This window comes from Lactuca sativa, chromosome 5, assembly GCF_002870075.4.
Source record: "Lactuca sativa cultivar Salinas chromosome 5, Lsat_Salinas_v11, whole genome shotgun sequence".
Classification (NCBI taxonomy): domain Eukaryota; kingdom Viridiplantae; phylum Streptophyta; class Magnoliopsida; order Asterales; family Asteraceae; genus Lactuca; species Lactuca sativa.
This window is the reverse complement of record NC_056627.2, coordinates 282577316-282601031: the sequence shown is the minus strand read 5'-3', so window position 1 is coordinate 282601031 and position 23716 is coordinate 282577316. Positions and strand designations below refer to the sequence as shown.

Genomic DNA, 23716 nt, shown 5'->3' with positions numbered 1-23716 from the left:
TATTGATGTTCCGGTTAACCACATACGCTCCATCAACATAATAATTTCCCTATTGACTCTTATTTTAACTTATATTCTTGCAATGGCGTGCCGGTTAACCACATCACTATCCATTATCATAATATAAAATAAAATGTGTGTTTTCATATGTGACACACAACTCATGTTTTGATATATATAAAACAAGAATTATGTTTTATTACTTTATTAATACTTTTAATCTTGAAAAACAAAATCTGATTGAACCATTTCGGTAACTCCACTCTCAAAATACGAAAGACGGTGAGGAAGGTAAGCGTTTAACATTTTAAAAACTGTGTGGACACATATGGTATAATCTTAATATGTATAGTAAATTATTAAATTTACACCTTTTAAATTAGTCTATTCTTCAAAATATTCAAATTTAATTCTCCAATTTAAATAATATTCAAGATAAATATTCAAATTTTAATTTCAAGTTTAAATAATAATCAAATTTTAATTAATTTAATATTCAAATTTAAATTCCTTATTCAACATTATTCAAAATGAATATCTTATTTGGATATTAAGATTTAAACAATTTAAAATAATATTTTAATCAAGAGGTTTCTCCTTACATTTCAAAAAATACCAAAAATCCAAAAAAACTGGAAATATACGACATTGCGTCGCATAGTGAACAATTGCATCACGTAATGCTCTACTTTCAGAATTTCGACTTCAATTTTTACAGTAGTACAAATAACTAAATCTAAAGGCTCTGATACCATTGTTGGGGATTTATTGTATCAAGTACACTATCTAAAGGTAGCAGAATAATCAACAAATTTACCTAAGTGCACATGCATCCCATAATCTAGATTTTACTAGTTATAACAACATACGTTCGAATTGAACTAAGAGAAGAATAAAACACTTACTTCATGTTCCTTAGATCATGCAATGGACATATCTTGCAATGGATGAAGAGCCCAAAATAGAACTCCTCTAATGTAGTCAAACCCACAACACCAAAAGGCAAAAGAATGAAACCCTAAGCTAAGGTTTATATGAAATTCAACTAACCCTATGAAAAGGGGTTAGAATTTCGGTTATGGAGAGAAGAGAGGAAAGGTAGAAAAACTTTATAGGAAAAAAATCAGCTTCTAGGGTTGACCCCTTACAGTCTATTTATAGTTAGCGGTTAGAATCCTAAAATGATTCAAACTCTTAAGGTTAATCACTATCTTATTCAAACCTGCCTTATCACTATACAAGGGATATTAAAATCGTCCCATATAACTCTCCAGGATCTTCTGGAATATTCATATTAATCTCTTGGATTAATTAATATTCAAGTTCTTTAATTAGTTAAAACCTTTTAATTAATTACCAGATTAATTTAGTAATTACTTAATAAATTAACAATTTACTTTCTCCATTTCCTTTTAGCTATTTATGTTATGAGACCAACCTAAAAGGATCTGGTTATTATTTAAAATATTACCAACTAGTTAATAACCTTGGACACCATTTCCAATATTTAATATAATAGAATAACAAAGTATTTTTATATGTCAACATAACATATTCAAATAGTAAAACAACACAATTATACATTGAAAAAATAGTAGTAGACTATCGTAACGATGTTTACTTGAGTTTCTTGACTTGGAGCTCAATTATCCTGGACTTGGCAAAGTGGAAATATTGTTACTTGATTGATTCCATGGTGGTGAAGACTTGTCGAAAAAGCACTAAAAGGAGGGGGCGATGTATGGGAACGATAATGGAGGATCGAGAAGGGATGATCATTTGATACTACATATGTCGACAATGGAGGGACGACTCACGGAAGGTTTTTTTTTTGTGTTGTTCGATCGCAGATGGCACACGCGCGAATGTGTGTGTGCATGTTTTTTCGATCGGAGTACCAAAAAGTGGTTCTTCAATTGCCGATTCCAATTTTTAGAACCGATTAAACCCAAAAAGGTAGAACCGGAACAAAATATCCGATAACCGAATAAGTCCAACGTACAAAATCGGGAACCGAACCGAATAGCTTATTCAGTCATAATTTGATTCCGGTTCTAGTTTGGATATTCGATCCAAATGCTCATTCCTATGTAATAGTGTCTTTTCAATCTCTACTCTCATGAACTTTGCATGTTTGCCTCTTGGATTTTCATGATAAAAATTCCCAAAGCACCGAATGTTCCTATTTTTAGTCTATGATTCACATAATGAAGTGTTTGAATTTGTATTTAACTTCTACCTAATTTCCCAAACAATAATAACATCGCATTATGTAATAAATTTTCGTGATGTTACATGTCATATTGCATGTGTCATGCTTTTATTAATATAATTAATGACGACATATGATGACAAGAAAAGAATGAGAGTGTTTGTACCTAAAACATGGTCTTGGCCCATATGCCATAATTCATTCATTATTTTTGGTAATTGATTCATCCATATCGAGTTGTACATGTGATTGTCTAATATTTCTATATATGATTATCTTGTTCATCTCTAGATCTGTTCGACTTGACCTAATTGGGGATTGTACCCTTAGTTTTTAAGATTTTATTATGTTATGGTTGGATCAAATTTGAAGCATCCCATAATTCCTTTTTATACATGTAATTTTATTATAAACCGATGGTTGTTTATAGTAGAAAAAAAATAATTGTGCATCTCATTCAAGTCGGCAGGGTTATTTTTATCATGTTCTAACCAAACTATAATGAAGGTAAACCAAACCTAAAAACTATATCCACTCGATCCAAAACCAAACAAAAGCCAAAGTTTTCTATATACTTTGAAAATAAAATATAAAACCAATTAGCCTATAAGTTCTAAGCACACTTAAATGGAAAATATTAAGAAATTCATATTCAAACACCGAGATAAAAATTAAGAAAGGGAAAATTCATCAAATGACCGCAAAAGGAGGTGTGGTCGTAGAAAATGACCAAAAAAATGCAACTTTCATAAAATGACAACGATTTATGCAAAAAGGGTCTTTGTGGAACTTGTTCAACTCCGAGGAACTGGAAAAGTTTTGAGGACGTGATGTGGCTGGGGTATATTTGTAACAGCCCAAAAAAAATTAACAAAATTGAAAGGGTGTTGCGGATTCAAAGAGGGTTGGCTGCAAATAAATTGTTTTAGAAACATAGTTTTATAGTTTATTTTGTTATATTGAATCAATGACATGTGCGAATGGTGAAACCTCGATAAATTAACAAGAAAACACTTACCAAAATCGTTTTAGGCCATGGTTATGCAAAGAACAATTCATCAGAGGCATGTGTTTGAAGAACAGATCCGTAAAGGGCTGCTTTGCGGATCCTCATTGTCCTCTGTGAAAATGTCAGACGTTATTTAGTGCTTTCAGCTACCATTTTCGTAGAGCAGTCATCATTTTCATAGAGCATTCAATATTTCCGCCAGCAAAGCCAACTAGCAGAGCCGAGGATCGGTGGAAAAAATGGATTGACCAACCCACCTCTTAAATATCCTACATCTAGAAAGGTCAGATTCCGAAACTAAACGAAGAAGAACTCCTAAACGTAGAAACTTGCTCTGTGAAACCATGCCATCAGATGTGATTTTTTGTCCTTTTTTCCCATATATCCAATTCCTCATTACTGAACGAGTTCCGCAAAGACCCTCTTTGTGGAAACCATGATGATTTTATGAAAGTTGCATTTTATTAATCATTTTCTTTAACCACACCTGCTTTTATGGGTATTTGATGAATTTTCCTATTAAGAAATCCATACACACTTTAATGCTTTAATAATTTCAAACTTTTTGTAATAAAGTAAAAAATACAAAATATAGGGACCCAACATGTCATTTCGTCAAAAGTACAATTTTAAATGCTTTCCCCATGTACTGATATACCACCCCCTTCCCCTCCACAAAGAAACCAAAAAATTATTTCCATCATTTCATCTCCTCCCTCACAAGTCACAAACACCCAAAACCCTAACCCTAATTAACTCAAGTTTTGTGCTGTACGTATGAGCAGACGTTTCTGAAAGGCCGCTTATCGGATCGAATCGATTTCTAGTTTTCCGGACCAGCAGAACGGTGTTTGTTTGAATTCAATTGATTTTGACAAACAATGTCTGCGATTGTGTGTGGGAAGAGATCTTTCTTTGAAGACCTACCAACGTCGCCGAATTCTGCATCTCCTCCCGCTTCCAAGAAACTTCGTTGTTATACTTCGACTTCTCCGGTTCGCTTTTCACCGTTCACTAACTCGCCGCCGTCACCATCACTCGTAGATAAGCTCCGATCGTTTTTCCCTAGTATGGATAAGAAGGTTGGCTTGTTTAATCTCTCTAAATCACATGTGTATCTGCGTAGTTGATCGTTTCTAATTTCTCAGGTCTGAATATAACTGTTTGCTTATATGTATATCTCGATGCAATTCAAATGATTTGTTATAAGTTAATAGAAAGATCGATTGAAATGTTAAAGTTAATATGGATCAAGCAAATTTATCATAGAATCAAAATCAGATGATGGTTGTATGTGGATGCGTGTGCTCTAGAGATTAATTAGATTTAAGATTTAAGTATACACACTATCTAATGCATCTGCGATGTCAAGCATTTGGTGCATGTGCCATGTGTGCCATCTGTTGCTATAACTTTACAGTTCTGATTCTGCAACTAATGCCTATATACGAATTTGCTATTTACCTGCAATTGACAAACATTTCTCTTTTGTTAACTGTTCTCACACACCTACATATTGGACACACAGATTGTGTCTATATACAAATGTAAAGGGCTTCAATCACTGTCCTGTAAGTTGTAAGTGCATTTATATTTATACACATGGTTACTGATAATTAGGTTTGGGCTTAAAACAATACAATAGTTTGATGTAGATTTTTTCAATCTAAAACCTGGATTGGTTATGGATAGATTTTCCCATTTACAAAATGTTCTATATATAATCTAATTGTAGATTTATAGTATCATTTGTTCATGGTGGTATTTGAGATGCATAGGTGATGGTTATAATGTCTATGTGTGTGTTGTCTGGCCTGAATGAAATCCACTTTGCTTAAACTGATGATAGAACATACAGAAACACCAAAATAAGGCTTTTGCGATTGTATCACTAAATACATTTTGTAATATCTGTGAATTGTCATGTCTAGTGTTGTTCACGCTTCAAATCACATTAATTTTATTCTATGTTATGGTGTATGAATCTCATTTGAAAAAAATCAACTGTGTTTTCAGCTGCTGGAGAAAGCACTAGAAAGGAGTGGAAATGATTTAGATTCTGCCATCAAGAGTCTCAATGAACTCTGTCTTGGATATGTGGATGGGATTTCAGGTTTATCCATGCAATCAAATGCAATAACTGAAAACGGTAATTCTTTTCATTTCCATTGCCAAATAAATAGACTTTTGGAGGCTCAAACTTTCAAATCATGTGTCTTTATTGTTATGACCTTTCTTTTTTAATAAACAAGATTCATTTGTTAAATTAAAGTTAAAACCACAGGATCTTCTACTGAAAGTGAAGGTGTTGCTTCTTTGGAGAACAACAACAACTCATCAGCTAATAATGACAACATCCCTAAAAGTGGTGCAGAATGGGTTGAATTGTTTGTGACAGAAATGACAAGTGCTACAAGCATTGATGATGCTAGGCTTCGTGCTATGAGGGTACTTGAGACTTTGGAGAAATCCATAAGTGAACGTGTTGCTGGTGAAGCAGCAGATACTCTTCACAAGGCAAGCCCCTTCCCAAAGAAAATGAGGGAGGGTAATTCTGTAATTTTGATTTGCAAGTATCTTATTTGGGTGTGTTTATGTTTCAGGAAAATTTGGTGTTCAAGGAGCAGATTGAAGTTCTTTTGAGGGATAATGCAATACTGAAACGTGCTGTAGCCATTCAGCATGAACGCCAGAAAGAGTATGATGAGAGGAGCCAAGAAGTGCAGCAGTTGAAGCAGTTGTTATCTCAATATCAACAGCAAATCAGGACACTTGAGGTTACAATCTTACACTTTTCTATTGATTAATCAATATAGTCTACTAGACTGAGGGGTTGTTTCTTTTCAACTTAATGGGTTAAGCACTTAATCTGGACAGCTAACATTGCTTAATGTGTTAAGACACCAACCTTTTACTTATTTGCCCTTTGTTTTTCATATTCAACTCCCTCTCACGTTAGAATTGATGAGTTTTGTTTAAATTGATGGATATTGTGAAAGTTGTTTGTTGGAATGCAAGGGTAAAGTGATTATTTAATCTAGAAAAAATAGTCCTTATCCAAAAAGACATCATTACCCCTAAGTATGGTGTGGTTAGACTATGGGTATATAGTTGTGTGCAAAGCAAATAAATGACAAATTGCTTATGAAGATAACAAAGGAATGGAATGGATCATTACATTCCTTGGCTTAGCGAATGGAATGAGTCATTCAAACATGTTTGTTACATACAATTAAAAAACTAAATGAAAGTAAGTAAATTGATAGATAAATAAAGGAAAACAAATATTATTTAAAAAAAAAATAAACTTTTATTAAATAAGATATATATAGTATTGCTAAATAGATTGCATATAAACATATATTTCATGTCGGTTGAAATATGTACGTTATATGTATTTCAAATAGTAAAAAAAATATTTGTCACTTGAAAAACTTGTATACTAAAATATTTTTGATTATTTTTCTGGAAATAAGAAAATAATAGTTTGATTGATGGATTTTGTTGCAGGTGAATAACTACGCCTTGACAATGCATTTGAGGCAAGCTCAGGAAAGCAATTCGATTCCTGGACGATTCCATCCTGATATCTTCTAATAAATAAAGAACTAAGTTGTTTTAAGAGAGTGAGAGAGAGATTTTGGTTATAAATATTGTTTGTTTGTCTGTCTTTCTAAAAGATGAACATTTACCTGATAATAATATCAGGCAAATGTCTACAAAAAAAATATGAATGATGTTTGGTGGTTGGTTAATTTAAATTAAAGGGTAAGACCACAGTTTAATATTCAGAATGTCACTTTGTTTCCTTTTCATTTTGTTTTTTGTTTTAATTTAAAGTTAACAAAAGCTTTCTTTCATCAATTATTTTGGATTAGATTAAATACAGGACAAACCCTCCCAAGATAAGACGAGTTCATTTTTTAATGGATTTTTTTATTGGAAAGCCTTCTGTATTTTTAAATTTTGTTGATAAGTATAATAATTGTTTTTTTAGTTACATAATCATGTTGCTGCTTTATTGAAAAATTAGAAAACCAAGGTCTTTTCTAAAAGAAAATGTTGAAAAAGTCTCAAGTATTATCATACTATTTAGTATTTACAAATGCATTTAAAATTTTCTAGAAGATCTGCTTGCTTGAATCCTCAAGGTACGATACATAAAAAAAAGGTTTATCATCTTCAAGCAATATACTCCAACGTTAGAGCGTGATCAAATAAAGTGTATAAACAATCTAGATAGGGCATTACCAACACATTGTTGGGATAAAGGCTTTCCTCTTTGAATCACAATTCTGAAATTTGTATTGTATTTTTCAAATACGAGTTTAATGTAACAGTATTAAGAACTACAGATTATTATTTTACTTGATGATTTGATGAAGTCTTGATTTTTTAATTTCATGTTGCATAATAATTTGTAGGGTTTAATTTACTATTGATTTTCATTCTCACTTTGTTTTTTTAGACAAAATTACATAAATGATCCTTATGGTCTCCTAGATTTGTATGTTTCATATAGTCCTTATGACTTTAATTTCTTGAGTAATTGGGTCAAAAACGAAATCAAAAACCAATAAAACCGCAATCAAACCCAAACCATCGGTTTTGGGTTTGGATCTAAAAAAATGAATTGGGTTTGGGTTCGGTTTTCACAATACCCACCAGCTAACTACAATCGAACCTCCCTAATGGTTTAGAAACCGATCATAAATCGACCCACACCGATGAAACCGACTTGATATACATATTACCAGTTATTTAATATTATTATTAAATGTTATATACTTTATTAAATAAGTAAATATAAAAATAAATATAAAGCACTAACCCCGTCGCCCTCTAACTTAGTTAGAACAACGCTCCTCTGGCTCTCACCTTCTCAGCCTCTCGAATTCTTTCTTGATAACTTGAATCTTAAATATGGTTTGAGTGATTTATGTTTGCAACTTCCTGTGAAGCTGAAATATGATATGTATTGTACTAAACTTTGTTTAACTTGTTTTAAATGAAATTTGTTATTTTTGTTTAATCTGATTATGTTGAGGTTTTTTTATATTTGTAATTGTCAATTGGAATCATCTCAATGCTACGTGCTTATATTTGATTCCAGTGATTTGTATTGTATTGAAATCGGCTACATGGTTGCTATTCTAAAATTTGTTTAATATTCGTTTGTCCTCGATTGGAATCATCTCTGCTACTACATTCTTACCATATGTCAAGTGCAAAAGATTATGTTTCAAGATTTATGTCAATATCTATCAGATAATTGAAGTTTGTTAATGTAAGGTTGTTTAATATGAGTTTGTTGAAACTAGTTTTCTCTATCTGATGGACGATGAAGATGAATGTAGAAGTAAGAGGACTAGTTTAGATTCACCTGTTGTTGATGTTGATGAAGAACTTGAAGAAAATAAAGGTGGTGGTCTCAAGGGATCATGGGTATGAAACCATTTTGAAAAAGTGATAGGCATGGACCAACTAAAATGACCATATTGTCCACAGATGATATGTGCAAAATCGAAAAAGAATGGTACGAGTGCAATTACAAATCTTAAAAAAATTTGTAACTTTTTTCACAATATGTAATCAAGTTTTAAAAAGTCAAGAATCAGGGGTTAGTTCTTTAGAAGCTCATTCCTTTAGACATGAAAAGTATAGAAAATCTATAGCATGTATGTGTAAAAAAGACAAAAATCAAACTTACTGGTTTGGGTTCGGTTTTACCTCACAACCAGTGAATCAACCCAAACCGACCCATGTTCATTTATAGTCACGAGTCCCAACCCATATAAAAAAGAATCTTATAACCTTTTATTTTATTTTAAAATTTTTAACTAGGTTTATGTTTTAACAAAAAGAAAGTAAAGAAAATAATATGTATTAACCATTAAATATGTATTCCCACAAACTCTCAACATCGTCAATTGCTCCCATCCCCAAACCCTTCACCTCTAGCACCCTCCCTTGTTCGTCGTTATTGACAGACGCGTCGACACCACCACAACTGTATCTTTCTTTTGTTGCCCCCTTTTCCCCTTCTTGTTCTTTGAATTTTTTCATAAGCCAATCAAATTTGTGCTCCATCTCCATCAAACCGATATAAATCTCACATCCAAAACACGTATCCCAAAATCCTTTGGATTTTTCGACGACACTTATTGACACGATGAAGCTCGAGATTTTGGTTTTCGAATTTAAGTTCGTCTGTCTAGATGATTTATGTATGACAAAATCAAGAATAAGAATATCTTGAAATCCACTCAAAATCTATAAGTCACTAGAGAAAGCACAAGGCTATGTGACTTGCCAGAATTAAGTAACCCAATTAATTTTGGGTTTCCTATAGTCAAAATCCACAACTCACTAGAGAACTTAAGCCATGTCTAGTAAAAGTAATATTGCCATTTTATTGTAGGTTAACAATAAAATTTAAATAGTTTTACTTTTAAAACAAGGTCCTAAGAAAATACAAAACATAAAAAAAACGAAACCAACAAATTATTGAACCGATCACAGCAATGATTAACGTTGTTTATTTTATTATTAGGTGTTAGACCCATGTATTACATGAGTTTATTTAAAAAATAAATATATGAAATTTTAACAAATTGAAAAGTTTGAATTTGAAAGAAAAATGAGAAATTTTTTGAATTATTAAAATTAATAAGACTTTAGTGTATTGAATACATTACATATATACATCATTTTTAATAAATACCTTACATGTATATTACCTTACATATTAAATGTGAAATTTTAATTTAATAAAATGAAAAATACAATAAAATAACAAGGAGAAAATAGAAAATTAAAAAATTCTACAAAATACCATGTGTCCAAATGAATGAAAATAGGACATATGGAAAAAAAACTTTCATTTATTTATTAGAGTAGATTTAAATTTAATTAATTAATTAATTAATTAATTTATTTTTTTAACATTTATGTTTGCCAAACTTTTCTACAGTACGCGCATAAACATTTACATTTTACACCGGTGGAAACGTGAGATTATTCCTTGAACCACATCTTCTATTGTAAATTCCGACCCACCCTTTTCGATTTTTCTGCAAATTAACCGAAATTCTGATTTACACGCCTCCTGATCTTCAACAATCATCATACTTTACCACTTACAAATGAGGAACGCAATGCAAATCATCGAACACTTGGTGTGCTTCTTGTAAGTTCCACACAATCAACAACTTCAACAATGGCGGCATCTTTCTCTCTAATCCCTTCATCCTCTCTCAACTTCATTCGAGACCCTTTACCATCTCCTTCACCCTCCGCGTCATCCTCTTCGTCTTTCTTCGGTGGTGGGACACTCTCGTTCACCCGTATTAGCAACAACAGGAGTTTCGTCTCTTTCTCGTCGCCTTCGCAATTCAACAGGAAGAAGTACGGCAAGCGCGGTGGAGGATTTTGCGTATTCGCGGCGGCGGATTATTACTCTACGCTTGGAGTTCCCAAGTCTGCCACGGGTAAAGACATTAAAGCCGCTTATCGAAAGTTAGCTCGCCAGGTATTAGGGTTCCCTGTTGTTGTTAGGGCTATTGCTTTCTTGGTATATTGATATGATATTTGCATTGTTTTCATGTGCTCTCTTTGAGCAAATTGAAATCCAAGTTATAGAGATCTTGTTAGGTACTTCTTCGTTGTAATCAAGTAAGTGATTCTCAAATTCTTAAATCTCCATTTAGAGAAAAATTGAACTTTATGTACTGCAAATCCAATGGATTTTAGTTTTGGATTGTAAGTCTATATCGAATTTGGTTACAGAAATCAAAGTTTAGTACAAGAGGGAGTGAATTCTTTATCCAAGAGTTGAATAGCAGGGTGTTTGGATGTGCTTTTGAACTAAAGTGACAATTAATTAGCTTTGATTGCAGTAGGTGAGAACTAAGAAGTTGCTGATATTGTCTATAGGTTGTAACTTTAAGTAAACCCAATCTCCAACTTGAAAAGTTCTTTCACTTAGATGTTTGTCAGCCTGCATCTTCATCCTCAGTTCAGCCTTAGCCAAAATCTCACTTAAGTACTTAAGCCATAGTCTCTCTCCTTAACTAACAGAAGCTGGTAGTAATTCGTAACAAAAACACAGATGCTGTGGTCCAAAAATATAAAAAGATTATTGAAGCATTCTCATTATAAAACGATATGGTATCATTGTATGTTTGTGATAATAGTTTTCCAATACGAAAACCAGAAGATTTCTTGTGTTTATAATTTGCATTGTTTTGATGTAATTGAATTTCATGATTATGTAGCTGTTTAGTCTGATTTTCTAGTGACAAGTTGTTACTAATTGCCTGAAGATTGATCATGGAAAGTTCCTTTACTTTACTTACTTCTGATATAATATATTCTTTTATTTTTTTAGTATCATCCAGATGTCAATAAACAACCAGGAGCTACCGAAAAGTTTAAAGAGATCAGTGCTGCATATGAGGTATGTGTAGGAGAGAAGAAAACTGTTCCTTGCACACCTGGTTTCCATGATATTACACCTTTTTATGGCAGTGAATTAGTGAAAGCTTTAAGTTGTTGATTTTAAATATGACATTATTTGGGGGTCAGATAATCAGTTTATGACTGGCTGCAACAAAATTGTTTATCTAAAGGAAAACAAATTTTCCTATATTATACCCCTCTTTTAAACCCTAAACTGTAGACTTTCTTATGAAAGCTACTACATTGATGCTTGTATTAGGAAAAATAGACAATTGTGGGAGTAATAGCGGGCAATCTTTCAGAAACTTATTGGTAAATAAAATAATAATAATATTATTATTATTGCAATAAAAAACAGTACATTGACACTGTCAGGTTCTATCAGACGACAAGAAACGAGCCATGTATGATCGCTATGGTGAAGATGGACTTAAAAGCACAGTTGGGGGAGGACAAGCTGGCGCTTATGCTGTACTAACTACTCTCAACTCATATATTCTTTGTGTCCATTTTTGTATATATTATTGTTATTTACATTTTAATTTTTATTATAGACAAATCCGTTTGATCTGTTTGAGACATTCTTTGGGACTAGTATGGGTGGTTTTGCTGGTGGTGACACAACCGGATTTGGAGGACGCCGTGCCACTACTGTTATTAAAGGTGAAGATATACGGTGAGTTAGTCAGTTAAGTTGACACGTGTCATCATCATACTCATAATAATGCCACTTGGGACTTGTATAAGTTTAAAAGAACGCTTTCTTTTTTTTGTTTTTTGTTTCCAGATACGACATGATGTTAGAATTTTCAGCAGCCATTTTTGGAACCGAAAAGGAATTCGAGCTGTCTCATCTTGAAACATGTGACGTGTGCACTGGAACCGGAGCAAAAGTTGGATCAAAGATGAGGATATGCTCCACGTGTGGCGGCAGAGGTCAAGTCATGAGAACCGAACAAACACCTTTTGGTATGTTCTCGCAGGTAAAATCACACTTGAAAATCTTGAAATTATTATTCTTAAAAATTGCTTGTTTATAGTTTGTAATTGTATTGTTTTTATTTTGTAGGTTTCTGTATGTCCAAATTGTAACGGGAAGGGTGAAATGATATCAGAGTATTGCCGGAAATGCTCGGGTGAAGGGAGGATACGTGTGAAGAAAGATATCAAAGTCAAGATTCCACCTGGAGTCAGCAAGGGTAGTATCCTTAGAGTTGCTGGAGAAGGTGATGCTGGTCCAAAAGGGTATATATGTTTTGACTTTTCAGGGGTATAATTATACTATTTTATATTTATAAATAATAATTAAAAGTAGCATTTAGCTGTGTTTTGATTTGAGCAGAGGTCCTCCCGGAGATCTGTATGTTTACCTTGGTGTTGAAGAAATCCCGGAGATCCAAAGAGACGGGATTAATCTAATGTCATCCATCTCCATTTCATATCTTGATGCCATACTTGGAACTGTTGCTAAGGTAGTAAATCAGTAATTTGGTGAATTCTGATTCTGATTGATTATTTTAAGGAAGTAATTGAGATATATATAAAATGACGAAAAAGGACATGGTATTGGTAATGTGTAACAGGTGAAGACGGTTGAGGGGATGACTGAACTTCAGATCCCTCCAGGGACCCAACCTGGTGATACTCTTGTCTTGGCAAAGAAAGGTGCTCCTAAACTCAACAGACCTTCCATACGTGGTGATCATTTGTTCACCATTAAAGTTAGTATACCTAGACGTATCAGGTATCAAATCTTATCAATTTCATTTTTATTTTTATTTTTATTTTTATACAACTAATAATAATCACTCTCTAGTGGACAAGAACGTGAGCTTCTTGAAGAACTTGCTTCTCTGAAAAACCCCACCTCCACCCGTCCCCGTTCTCGCTCTCAACAACCTGGTAAATTCTAGTTTCATCTCAACTTTCTCCTAAAATTTATTTATTTATATTTTTAGAATTATCGGTTTCGTTTCTGGTTCAGCTAAAGTCACAGAAACTCAAGCGGATCCTGTGGCTGAGGAAAGTGACAGCTCAGCTGATGAAGATGACCCATTGAAGAAGATAACAAACTTTGCCGGGTATTTATTTATTTATTTTTTCTAGTTATACTGTAAGATTCATACCAACACTTGTTTGTGTTGCAGGTCTGTTGTAAAAGGAGCTTTGAATTGGTTCAAGGAGAACTTCTAGAAGCAGAGCATGTATTAATTAATTAATTAATACTCTCTTCCATCTAACGTAGTGGCCAAAGATTAAAAGAATATCCTCATCAAATGCTGCTTGCTCACGAAATCGAAATATACTACGTCAAACAATTCTTCAATTTTTTAGAAATCATATCTCAAAGTTCATCAAATTTCAGTATTGGTGGAAACTTGATGATTCATTTCATGTATCTAAAACATTAATTAATATTGCTTGTAAGAATTTTGTTCAAACGGCCGATAGTGAGTTTACCAGTAGTAGCACCCCGGTGGTTTTGATATATTTGATTTCAAATTTCGATACTACTTGCACTATTACATTTTAATATTACAATGAAAATATGAAATGATTGTTGGTTGGAATAAGAAAAGGTTTCATCGTTGTTCAACACGACTTGCTATTATTAAAATCAAAACAGCTACTACAACAGGAGTAGATATCATAATGAGAGCTTGAGTGATGTTTGGCTGTGTGATCTGTGGCACCAGGATGCTGCCGTACTTAATGGCAGCTGCACCTGCCAAGGATCCACCTCCGAGCTTCAACAAGAAGTTCACATCTTCCTGCTCATTAACAAAGCAAGATTATATGAGATTTCAAACACTATTATCATCTGTCATGTATGAATGAAATAGCATATGAAGAAGAGATATCCAGCAGAAACAGATAGAAGATCAAACACTAGAAGTTGATCGATTATATGAGATTTTGAGCACCAATCATGTTCCATTATCCTTTATCGTAAATGGATGAACCAAATAGTACGTATAGAGGATAAATCAAACAGTTGTCGTAAACTCAGGCAACTGAAGCCAGATTCTCGAGGTACCAGCTGTTTGTTGAATAGCAGGTTTGATGGAGACAGATTAAACTAATTTTTGATAAAATTCTGACCTGAGACGTGAAGGAGAGATCAGGGTCATCGGCATTTGAATTTGCTTCTTCATTTGGGGAATTGGAAGCAGCAACAATACAGCACCTACCACCAGAATAAGGCGACGACGCCGTCGTGACACGATGCTCGAAGGCGAAGGACTTTCTCCTGATATGTAGTATTGCATTCTTCACACCAGTCGCTCGCTGATGCCCTACCGATATCGCCGACGACTGTTTCCGGGGAGATTGAATTGCTGCCGCCACCGCTGCCGCCATGTCGAGAGAGACGTTTATCCTTTTGCCGCGACTTTTTATGTTATCTGGTAATTGGATGTATTTGATTGGCACACAGCACTAAAGAAAAACAAAAATACACAAATTAAAATTGAAATTTATTTTTAAAACAAATATAGTGATTTTTTTTACGGTATTTGTTTATGATTGATTTTTTTTAGTCTTATACGACATAATAATCATTTTGAGTGATATCTTTTAGTTCTTCAATAAAATAAAAATAAAAATATGACCAAAAAGTTTTATAGTAATCCTTACAAGCGTAGGAACATATTATTTGTTCATGGTCTTTTACACTAGTATATTATATGCACTTAAACTTAAAACACCATAACTTGGTATCTTGGAACGATGTACCTATCTATGCTAAAAGCAGACCCTTTACTTTCTCGTTTTTCCATTTGCAGATCAATGGATCAACTAAAACAAATTCACCTCCAAACCATCGTAACAGGTGTAAGCCTAGACCCTTTTGTATGTTCCATGATTATCATCTTTTGTTGCACTAACCATTTGGGGGATATCAATTACGCACGCCAAGTGTTCGACAAAACTCCCCAACCAAAAGTTTTCCTTTGGAATACCATGATCAAGGGCTACTCTCGCACTGCCCTTACCCAACATGCCATCTCCATGTATATACAGATGTTAAGAACGAATCTGAAGCCCGATCATTACACATTTCCATTTCTGCTAAAAGGATTTACACGATCCATCAGTTCAAAAATCGGTAAGGCAATACATAGTCATGTATATAAATTCAGGTTTGATTCTAATCCAGCTGTCCAAACATCGCTACTACACATGTACTCTTTATATGGAAACATGGATGACACTAGACGGGTTTTTGACACAAGTTTAAAAAACGACCCCATAGCTTGGAATATCATGATCACTAGCTACAACAGAAGCAAACTATTCAACGAATCAAAAAATCTTTTTGACAAAATGGAGAAAACACAAGTCAAACCCACTCTCATCACTCTCGTTTCAATCCTATCAGCTTGCTCAAAACTAAAAGACATCAATGGAACCAAACACATTCATCAATACATCAAGAACAACAAAATCGATCCAAATGTGAAATTAAATAACGCATTACTCGATGCGTACGCCACCTGTCACGAAATGGACACTGCGCTTGAAATTTTCACAAACATGAAAACAAGAGATGTGATTTCATGGACAGTGATTTTATCGGGGTTTCTCAACATCGGGAAATTCGATTTAGCTCGTGATTTTTTCGATCGGATCCCGGTAAAAGATTCGGTTTCATGGACTACAATGATTAACGGGTATGTAAGTCAAAACAGGTTCAAGGAAAGTTTAACACTTTTCAAGAAAATGCAAGATGCAAAAATCGAACCCGATGAGTTCACCATGGTTAGTGTTGTCACAGCATGTGCGAACATGGGTGCACTCGAGTTAGGTGAGTGGGTGAAGGTTTGTATTGACAAGAGCCACAATCTTAAAATAAAAAACGATGTTTTCGTGGGAAATGCACTTATAGACATGTACTTTAAGTGTGCAGAAGTTGGTAAAGCAGTAGATGTTTTCAAGAAAATGGTGAAGAGAGACAAGTTTACTTGGACTAATATGATTGTTGGATATGGTATGAATGGATTTGGAAATGAAGCGATAAACATGTTTAATGAGATGATGAAAGAATCGATAAAACCAGATGGGATTTGTTACCTTGGTGTTCTTTGTGCTTGTATGCACAGTGGCAAGGTAGATGAAGGGAGAAAGTTGTTTGATGACATGAGAATTCACCATGGAATTGAGCCAGAGGTGGAGCATTACGGGTGTATGGTTGATCTTTTGGGTAGATCCGGGCGTTTGAGTGAAGCTTATGAGTTTATAAACGTAATGCCAATTAGACCGAATTCGGTAGTTTGGCGTGCACTTCTTGGAGCTTGTGGGATTTATAAAGATGTGGATTTGGGTGAAATAGTTGCTAGAAAACTTGTTGAATTAGAGCCGGATAATGGTGCAGGGTATGTATTGTTGTGTAATATATATGGAGCTTGTAATAGGTGGGAAGATTTACGTGAAGTAAGAAATCTAATGATGAATAAAAGGGTCACGAAAACCCCGGGGTGTAGTTGTATAGAGGTTTATGGTAGCATTCATGAATTTGTAGTATGTGATAGATCTCATTTTCGATGTGATGAGATATACTCGATGTTGGAGAGGATAACACATGATTTGAAAGTTTCTGGGTATACACCGCAGAGTAATGAGACGTTTCTTGATTTCGGAGAGTGGGAGTAACAAATGTTGTAACTAAAATGAAGCCTCACATCTCCTACATTAAGCTTTAAACGATCAAACTACTCAACTTTATTACCAAAACTAAATACTGTTAAAATATTGAAAAATATATGTCGTTTAAAATTGTTATATTATTGGTATTAAATTTGTCCTAATTTTTTTTACAGTAAGTTCATATATGAAAATCTCATTTATTATAATTAATACGTTAAAGAAGACTTTTGAAAAACCACTTATTATATGTGACTTTCGAATGTGTACGATCACGTCTTCGTCTTGCCCCGATCATCAGTAGTACCTAAAACATAACACTTAAACCGTAAGTCAAAGCTTAGCGAGTTCCCCCTAAAATACCCCACATAACAAAACATATACAAACATGCATGTTGGATCCATAGTTATCAGACTGGATTACCCTCGGGTCTACAACCATCGGGTTGGATTACCACGGACCCACAGTCATTGGACTAGATTGTCTCGGCCTAATAATTCATCAGCCTGGAATGCCCTGGTCTGTTGGCTTACGCACATAGCATTAAAGCCTCAACCCATACTGCACTATGTCGATATATGAAACAGATAAATCATATAACAACACGGATAATCATACAGATTCACAGATCACTACAGCATAGCAACATCCTACATACTAGGATACATGACCTCGTGGGCAGACATTGGTGCCTTCGACCTACGAGTACAGTGTGGAAAACTTACCCCACAGTCTGAAATGTAACTGAATAGATTGCTGCTCCAAACACCAACTCTACAGGTCACCTATACAACACACATGGACCTAATCTCAAACTACTGCTCAAATTACCCAAAATGCCCCTAAGTCAAACTTGGTCAAATTCCTGGTCAAAGTCAAGGTCAAAAATTCAAAGGTCTCACCTAGGCTGAGTACACCCTGTGTACTCCCTTCTATGCCCAACGCAGAGGGTGTATTCCAGACTACAGGCTACAAACAAGGCACGCTGCGTGTACCTCCAGGTATGCTGGGCGTACCAACGCTGAATCTACATCTCATCATTAAGTCCTTATTGCGGTAAGCCAAAGCACCAAACTTCTGATCTAGGTAAAAAGGGACGTCTCAATGGATAAAGTCTCTGACTTTATCCATTTGCATGCATACAAGAGGGTATAAACTCAAATCCTTAGTCCAAAAGTCATCCAAGGCTCCAAAACTCTTTCATGGCTTAATGAGAGTGTCCAAGCTCTCGATTTTATGAATCCATGAACTCAAAACTATAGAAAACTACATTTCAAGGACCTGGAGTAGCTCACACTCCATTAGACCAAAACTATGGGACCAAAAATGTACACAAACTCTAGACTAGCAAGATCTAAGCAAATAACTCATCAAGTTCCAAGCTTTATACCTTCTGGAGGTTGCTTGCAAGGTGAAAGTTCTAGATCTACAATTACTTGAAGCTTCCAAGATGACCCCACCACCTTCTTCTTCCTTTAAGGACCCAAAGACACACTCTCAAGCTCTAAAAAGGCTCACATAATGGATTAAGGTTAGCAAGGGATGATTTGGGAGATGGAGGATGATGAAGGAAAGGGTTTTAAGGGGATAAGGATGTTTAAATAGGGCTTAAACCCTAAAAATTAGGGTTTGCTCCCTAGCCATGTACGCCCAGCGTACTCACATAAACACACATTCCTTTTTAACAAGCTACGTCATGCGTACGACCCAAGTACGCATGGCGTAATGACCAATATTGCAACTAATTTACATTTTGGGTTAAAAATGAAAGTTTACTTGATATTTGGGCGTTACAATTCTCCCCCACTTGAATTAGACTTCGTCCTTGAAGTCTAATGCTGTGAATAACTCGGGGTAGTGTTCTCACATCTCTGCCTTAGGTTCCCAAGTTCATTCAAAACCCATCAGACTGCCACTGAACCTTGACCAATAGAACCAATTTGTTGCGTAAGCCATTCATCTTCATATCCAAAATTGCCACCGGCCTCTCAACATAGTTTAGAAGATCATCAACCTGAATATCATCCAAAGGAACCACTGCTAAATCATCAACTACACACTTCCATAGGTAAGAAACATGGAAAGTGATGTGAACATGATTGATCTCCTCAGGCAGGTCCAATCGATAGGCCACCCTGTCTACCCTGTTAACTACTCGAAACGACCCGATGAATCGATGCCCAATTTTGCCCCTCTTCCTGAAGTGTATTACACCCTTCCAGGGTGATACCTTCAGTAAAACCATATCGCCGACCTGGAACTCCAACTCAGATCGATGTTTGTCAGCATATCTCTTCTGCCGACTCTGAGTTGTCTATAACCTCTGTCTGATTTGCTGACTAAACTATGTCGTCTAAATGACCACCTCAATCTTTCTGATGACCCTGTGACCGAACTCTCTCCAACAGACTGGGGTACGACACTTCCTCCCATAAAGAAGCTCAAATGGCATCACATCGATACTGGAGATAGATGTTGTTGTAAGAAAAATCAGCCAGAAGGAGGTAGGAGTTATGTAACACCGTAAATTTTCAAACAAAATTTTTCATTTTAAAATCACATAATTCTCATTAACACATTTCACAAAAACCCAAAGTATCAAATTATCAAAAACACATATCCATAGTTGAATAAAAATTCAGGATCCTCAAAACATAACTCCATCTCATGTGTACAATCAAGCCGGCGCCTTCCCGCGATCCTGAGAAATACCTGAAACACATATCACATAACACAGTAAGCACAAAGCTTAGTGAGTTCCCCAAAATACCACACATAACTCATTAGCCTCTCATGGCTATATCTCGAATAAGACCCTCCGGTCAATGTGTCTCAATGGAACCCTCCGGTCCTAACTCAGTAAAGCTCTGAATAATACATAACATAAATCACAAAGACATAATGTAGGATATCACAATACTCAATATAACATACAATACCCTCCGGTCACACAAAATTACCACTCAAGGTAAGTATAGTGAGAAGACTCACCTCAGATGATGAACAACTCCTATAAATGTTCCTGCTGCACACCGACCTCTAACACTGAGCCAAAACCCACAATTAACCCAATTAAGATCTAAGACCAAACCTTCACTCATTAGGTCTAAAGATAGTCCACTACCCGGCCCAAAAATAACCCAAGCCCATTGGGCCCACCAAGGCCCAATACTAAATGGGATCTTCCAAGGCCCAACTCTTAAACTTAAGTCCGAATGGCAAGCCCAACACAAAGGCCCAAGACATATAGATATATTTCTATAATCGAAATCTCCAGTACAACAAGCCCAAAATCCAGGCTCAACTCTTAAGGCCCAATGTTAGGTGCATAAATTGCACTTTTTCATAAGCTAATTTCATGTTTATTTATAGCATTGAATTGCATTTTTAGTGTAACATTCTTGCATTTTGCATTTAAGGACATGATCGAGGATCTATCGATATTTCACCATTTTTGTGGATGTTTCAGGGTGATTTGAAGATTGGAGCATGCTTAGGATGGTCAAGGGAAGCTCTCGGTGAAATTTCAGAACTTTCAGAGCTAAATGGAAGAAATGAAGAAATCAGGAATTGACTTTTATGAACTGCATTACACGGCCCGCGCTTTGGTAAGGCATACGTTACGCGGTCGCGCTTTGGAAGTATTTCAGCACATCAGAGTCATTAGACGGCCGTGTAATGGAAAGGCATATGTTACACGGGACGTGTAACGTGATCTAATCAAAGTTTGAATTCTTAACTTCCGATTTATCATGTTCTTCTGGCATATTAAAACATAACTTCTACAAGAGACTTCAAGGGGATGATTTTGGTGTATCATTTCATCATCTAGCATCTTGGAAACACTTTATTTTACATTTTGTAACTTAATTTGAAGACCAAACTAGTTGAATTTGTAGTTTAACTTAGACATGTGTGGCTGATTTCTTTATCATTTCTGATTCTGGATTCCTAAGTGTTTGTTGTTAAGTTGTAATTTGCACTTGACTTTATGTTTATTATCTACTAATCTTTGATTTTGACTTAATTACATGTTTGATTGGTTCTCTTTTCACTTGATCAATGAATTAGGGTTCTTATCAATCTAGTTAATCAAATTGTGAAATTCGTATATGTTTTATGATTTGATGTTAGTAACATGCACTTGATTGGTTGTAATTAGATCAAAATCAGTGTAATCAAAGATTAAATGTTCATATCCCAAGCTTATGAGGAATATTGAACATTGTTGGTAATTGTTACAAGAACTTAATGTCATTTAATGATTTGATCCAAGAGCTTGTTTGAATTGAATCAATTAAATGAAGTTTTATTTAAAGAACATGTTTTGAATAAAACACTTTTGTCAACTTGGGTATTAGAGTTTGTTAATATCTAAATTACCAACCTAGATTGAACATGAATCACAATCATATTACATCCTACAACATAATGCATGTATAGGAATCCGAATTGGAAATGTATTTCTTTTATTGATTTTTAGTATTAATCTTGTTTATTTATGAGATTTAATTCGAGTTCAAACATAATCCCCCATTTTAATATTGTTTGTATGATGTGTGAGAATATGGCTAAATAAGAAGTCACGTATTCCTATGGACCGACCCTACTTACTCTATACTATCTCTAGTGTATGAAGTAGCAGTGTATTGAGTTTTCTTATTATTATTTTATCCAATTATTTGTTGGTTTGACAACCAAACAAATTGGCGCCGTTGCCGGGGATACGGTAGTACTAATTGTTTATGCCAAGATCTTTTCGCACAGGTACACCTTTACCACTTGATTTAGAGATAGTGAAATCTGCAAAACAAAGAAGGAAGCAAGCTAGACTTTTAAAGAAACAACAACAATCCGAAGTTTCTTCATCAAATCCATCAAACACATCTTCACCAACATCTAAAAGTACCACCCCACCATCTTCACCTTTACCCAAATTTGAAACTTTTATCCCAATTCCTATCATAGGAGACAACCATGGAGGGAATCCACCTCCAAATCCACCACATGAACAAACCTTTAGACAATGGGCCACTCAAGATGTTACACAACAACCTTTGTGCATTAATTACCCTGCAACAATTAACTTTGAACTGAAGTCTGGACTCATTCATCTGTTACCTTCATTCCGTGGTCTTGAGAATGAGGACCCACATAAATTCCTTAAAGAATTTCATGTTGTATGTGTGGGTATGAAGCCACATGAAGTTACAGAAGACCAAATTAAGTTAAGGGCATTTCCCTTTGCTTTACAAGATTCAGCCAAAGAGTGGTTATATGACTTACCACTGGGGTTAGTCATAACATGGAATGAACTTGCAAGGATGTTTTTGGATAAATATTTTCCAGAAATGAGAGCTTTAGCCTTATGCAGGGAGATTATTGGTATCAAACAACAAAAAGGAGAAGCTTTGCATTCTTATTGGGAACGGTTCAAGAAATTGTGTTCAAGATGCCCAAAACATGGGATTTCAGAGTATCTGTTGTTGCAATATTTTTGTGAGGGAATTTCATCTTGGGATAGAAGATTACTCAATGCTTCAAGTGGTGGATCAATAGCTGATAAAACTCCAACAGAAATTAGAGCTCTTATTAAAAACATGGCAGAAGAGTCCAAGCATACAACTCAAGAAGAAGAATGGTATAGTGATGCACCAAGAAGAGTGAAGGAAATTTCTACTCCAAGAATTGAGAGTCAACTGTCTGAGTTGACTAAAGTAGTGACGATGCTTGCTAAGGACAAGGGTGTGCAACCACCAGCAGTTAGACCTTGTGGTATTTGTACCCAAGTTGGACACCCTACCGATATGTGCCCAATGTTACAAGAAGATGTAGAGCCGGTTCAAGCTATGGGATTCTCAAGTCAATAGCAAGGAAACTTTCAGCCAAGAAGCAATCCAAATTGGCACCAACCCAATGCCAATTTTCAGCCAAGGCCACCTTATCAACCAAGACCTCCATTTCAAAATCAAATGCATCATCAACAAAACTATCAACAACATTTCCAGTCAAATCAACCTCCTCATCAATCTCAATTCCAACCTCAAAACATGCAACAAGGAAGCAGTTCAAGCGGATCAGGAATGTCTTTGGAAGACATTGTCAAGATTTTAGCCACAAGTACTCAAACATTTCAAAATGAGACTAAGGCGAGTATCAAGACTTTGGAACAACAAATGACTCAACTCGCCACTTCTGTGAGTAAATTGGAGTCACAAGGCATGTTGAAACATAAGTGACCCTCTTGAACTAAGATGTCGCAACCATCTATCTACCGCAACGGTTCACCATCAGCGATCATCTCAGCACCCGGAGTCAGTTCTTTTTCAGCATCCGCAATCCATTGTTATGTTTTTCTTATCTTTATGTAATGTACTTTATTAACCAGCAT

At 35.0% G+C, this 23716-nt stretch overlaps 4 protein-coding genes across 6 annotated transcripts; 3 read left to right on the top strand and 1 right to left on the bottom strand.

The window, feature by feature from the left end:
- Positions 1-3876: 3876 nt before the first annotated feature.
- Positions 3877-7008, top strand: LOC111910194 (uncharacterized). 2 transcript variants are annotated; one of them, XM_023905974.3, is made up of 5 exons: positions 3877-4303; positions 5238-5370; positions 5494-5738; positions 5825-5998; positions 6732-7008. In XM_023905974.3, exons 1-5 carry the CDS (start codon positions 4103-4105, stop codon positions 6816-6818), a joined length of 840 nt encoding a protein of 279 aa, XP_023761742.1. In that variant the 5' UTR covers positions 3877-4102; the 3' UTR covers positions 6819-7008. The 2 variants fall into 2 exon arrangements, with proteins under 2 accessions (XP_023761742.1, XP_023761743.1); XM_023905975.3 differs by having other exon boundaries at positions 3879-4303; positions 5506-5738.
- A 3249-nt stretch (positions 7009-10257) lies between these two features.
- On the top strand, positions 10258-14194 carry LOC111910192 (uncharacterized). The gene is made up of 11 exons (XM_023905972.3): positions 10258-10752; positions 11611-11679; positions 12057-12152; positions 12236-12357; positions 12469-12664; positions 12751-12926; positions 13024-13153; positions 13265-13425; positions 13498-13583; positions 13666-13762; positions 13829-14194. Exons 1-11 carry the CDS (start codon positions 10441-10443, stop codon positions 13872-13874), a joined length of 1491 nt encoding a protein of 496 aa, XP_023761740.1. The 5' UTR covers positions 10258-10440; the 3' UTR covers positions 13875-14194.
- LOC111910193 (uncharacterized) lies at positions 14159-15097 on the bottom strand. Its single transcript, XM_023905973.3, has 2 exons — positions 14784-15097; positions 14159-14452 (listed from the first exon to the last, which is right to left on the bottom strand). Exons 1-2 carry the CDS (start codon positions 15039-15041, stop codon positions 14264-14266), a joined length of 447 nt encoding a protein of 148 aa, XP_023761741.1. The 5' UTR covers positions 15042-15097; the 3' UTR covers positions 14159-14263.
- On the top strand, positions 14952-17489 carry LOC111910191 (putative pentatricopeptide repeat-containing protein At3g15930). 2 transcript variants are annotated; one of them, XM_023905970.3, is made up of 2 exons: positions 14952-15088; positions 15467-17489. In XM_023905970.3, the coding sequence occupies exon 2, from the start codon at positions 15471-15473 to the stop codon at positions 17331-17333; it is 1863 nt and encodes a 620-aa protein (XP_023761738.1). In that variant the 5' UTR covers positions 14952-15088; positions 15467-15470; the 3' UTR covers positions 17334-17489. The 2 variants fall into 2 exon arrangements, with proteins under 2 accessions (XP_023761738.1, XP_023761737.1); XM_023905969.2 differs by lacking the exon at positions 14952-15088 and having other exon boundaries at positions 15181-17489.
- Positions 17490-23716: the final 6227 nt, after the last annotated feature.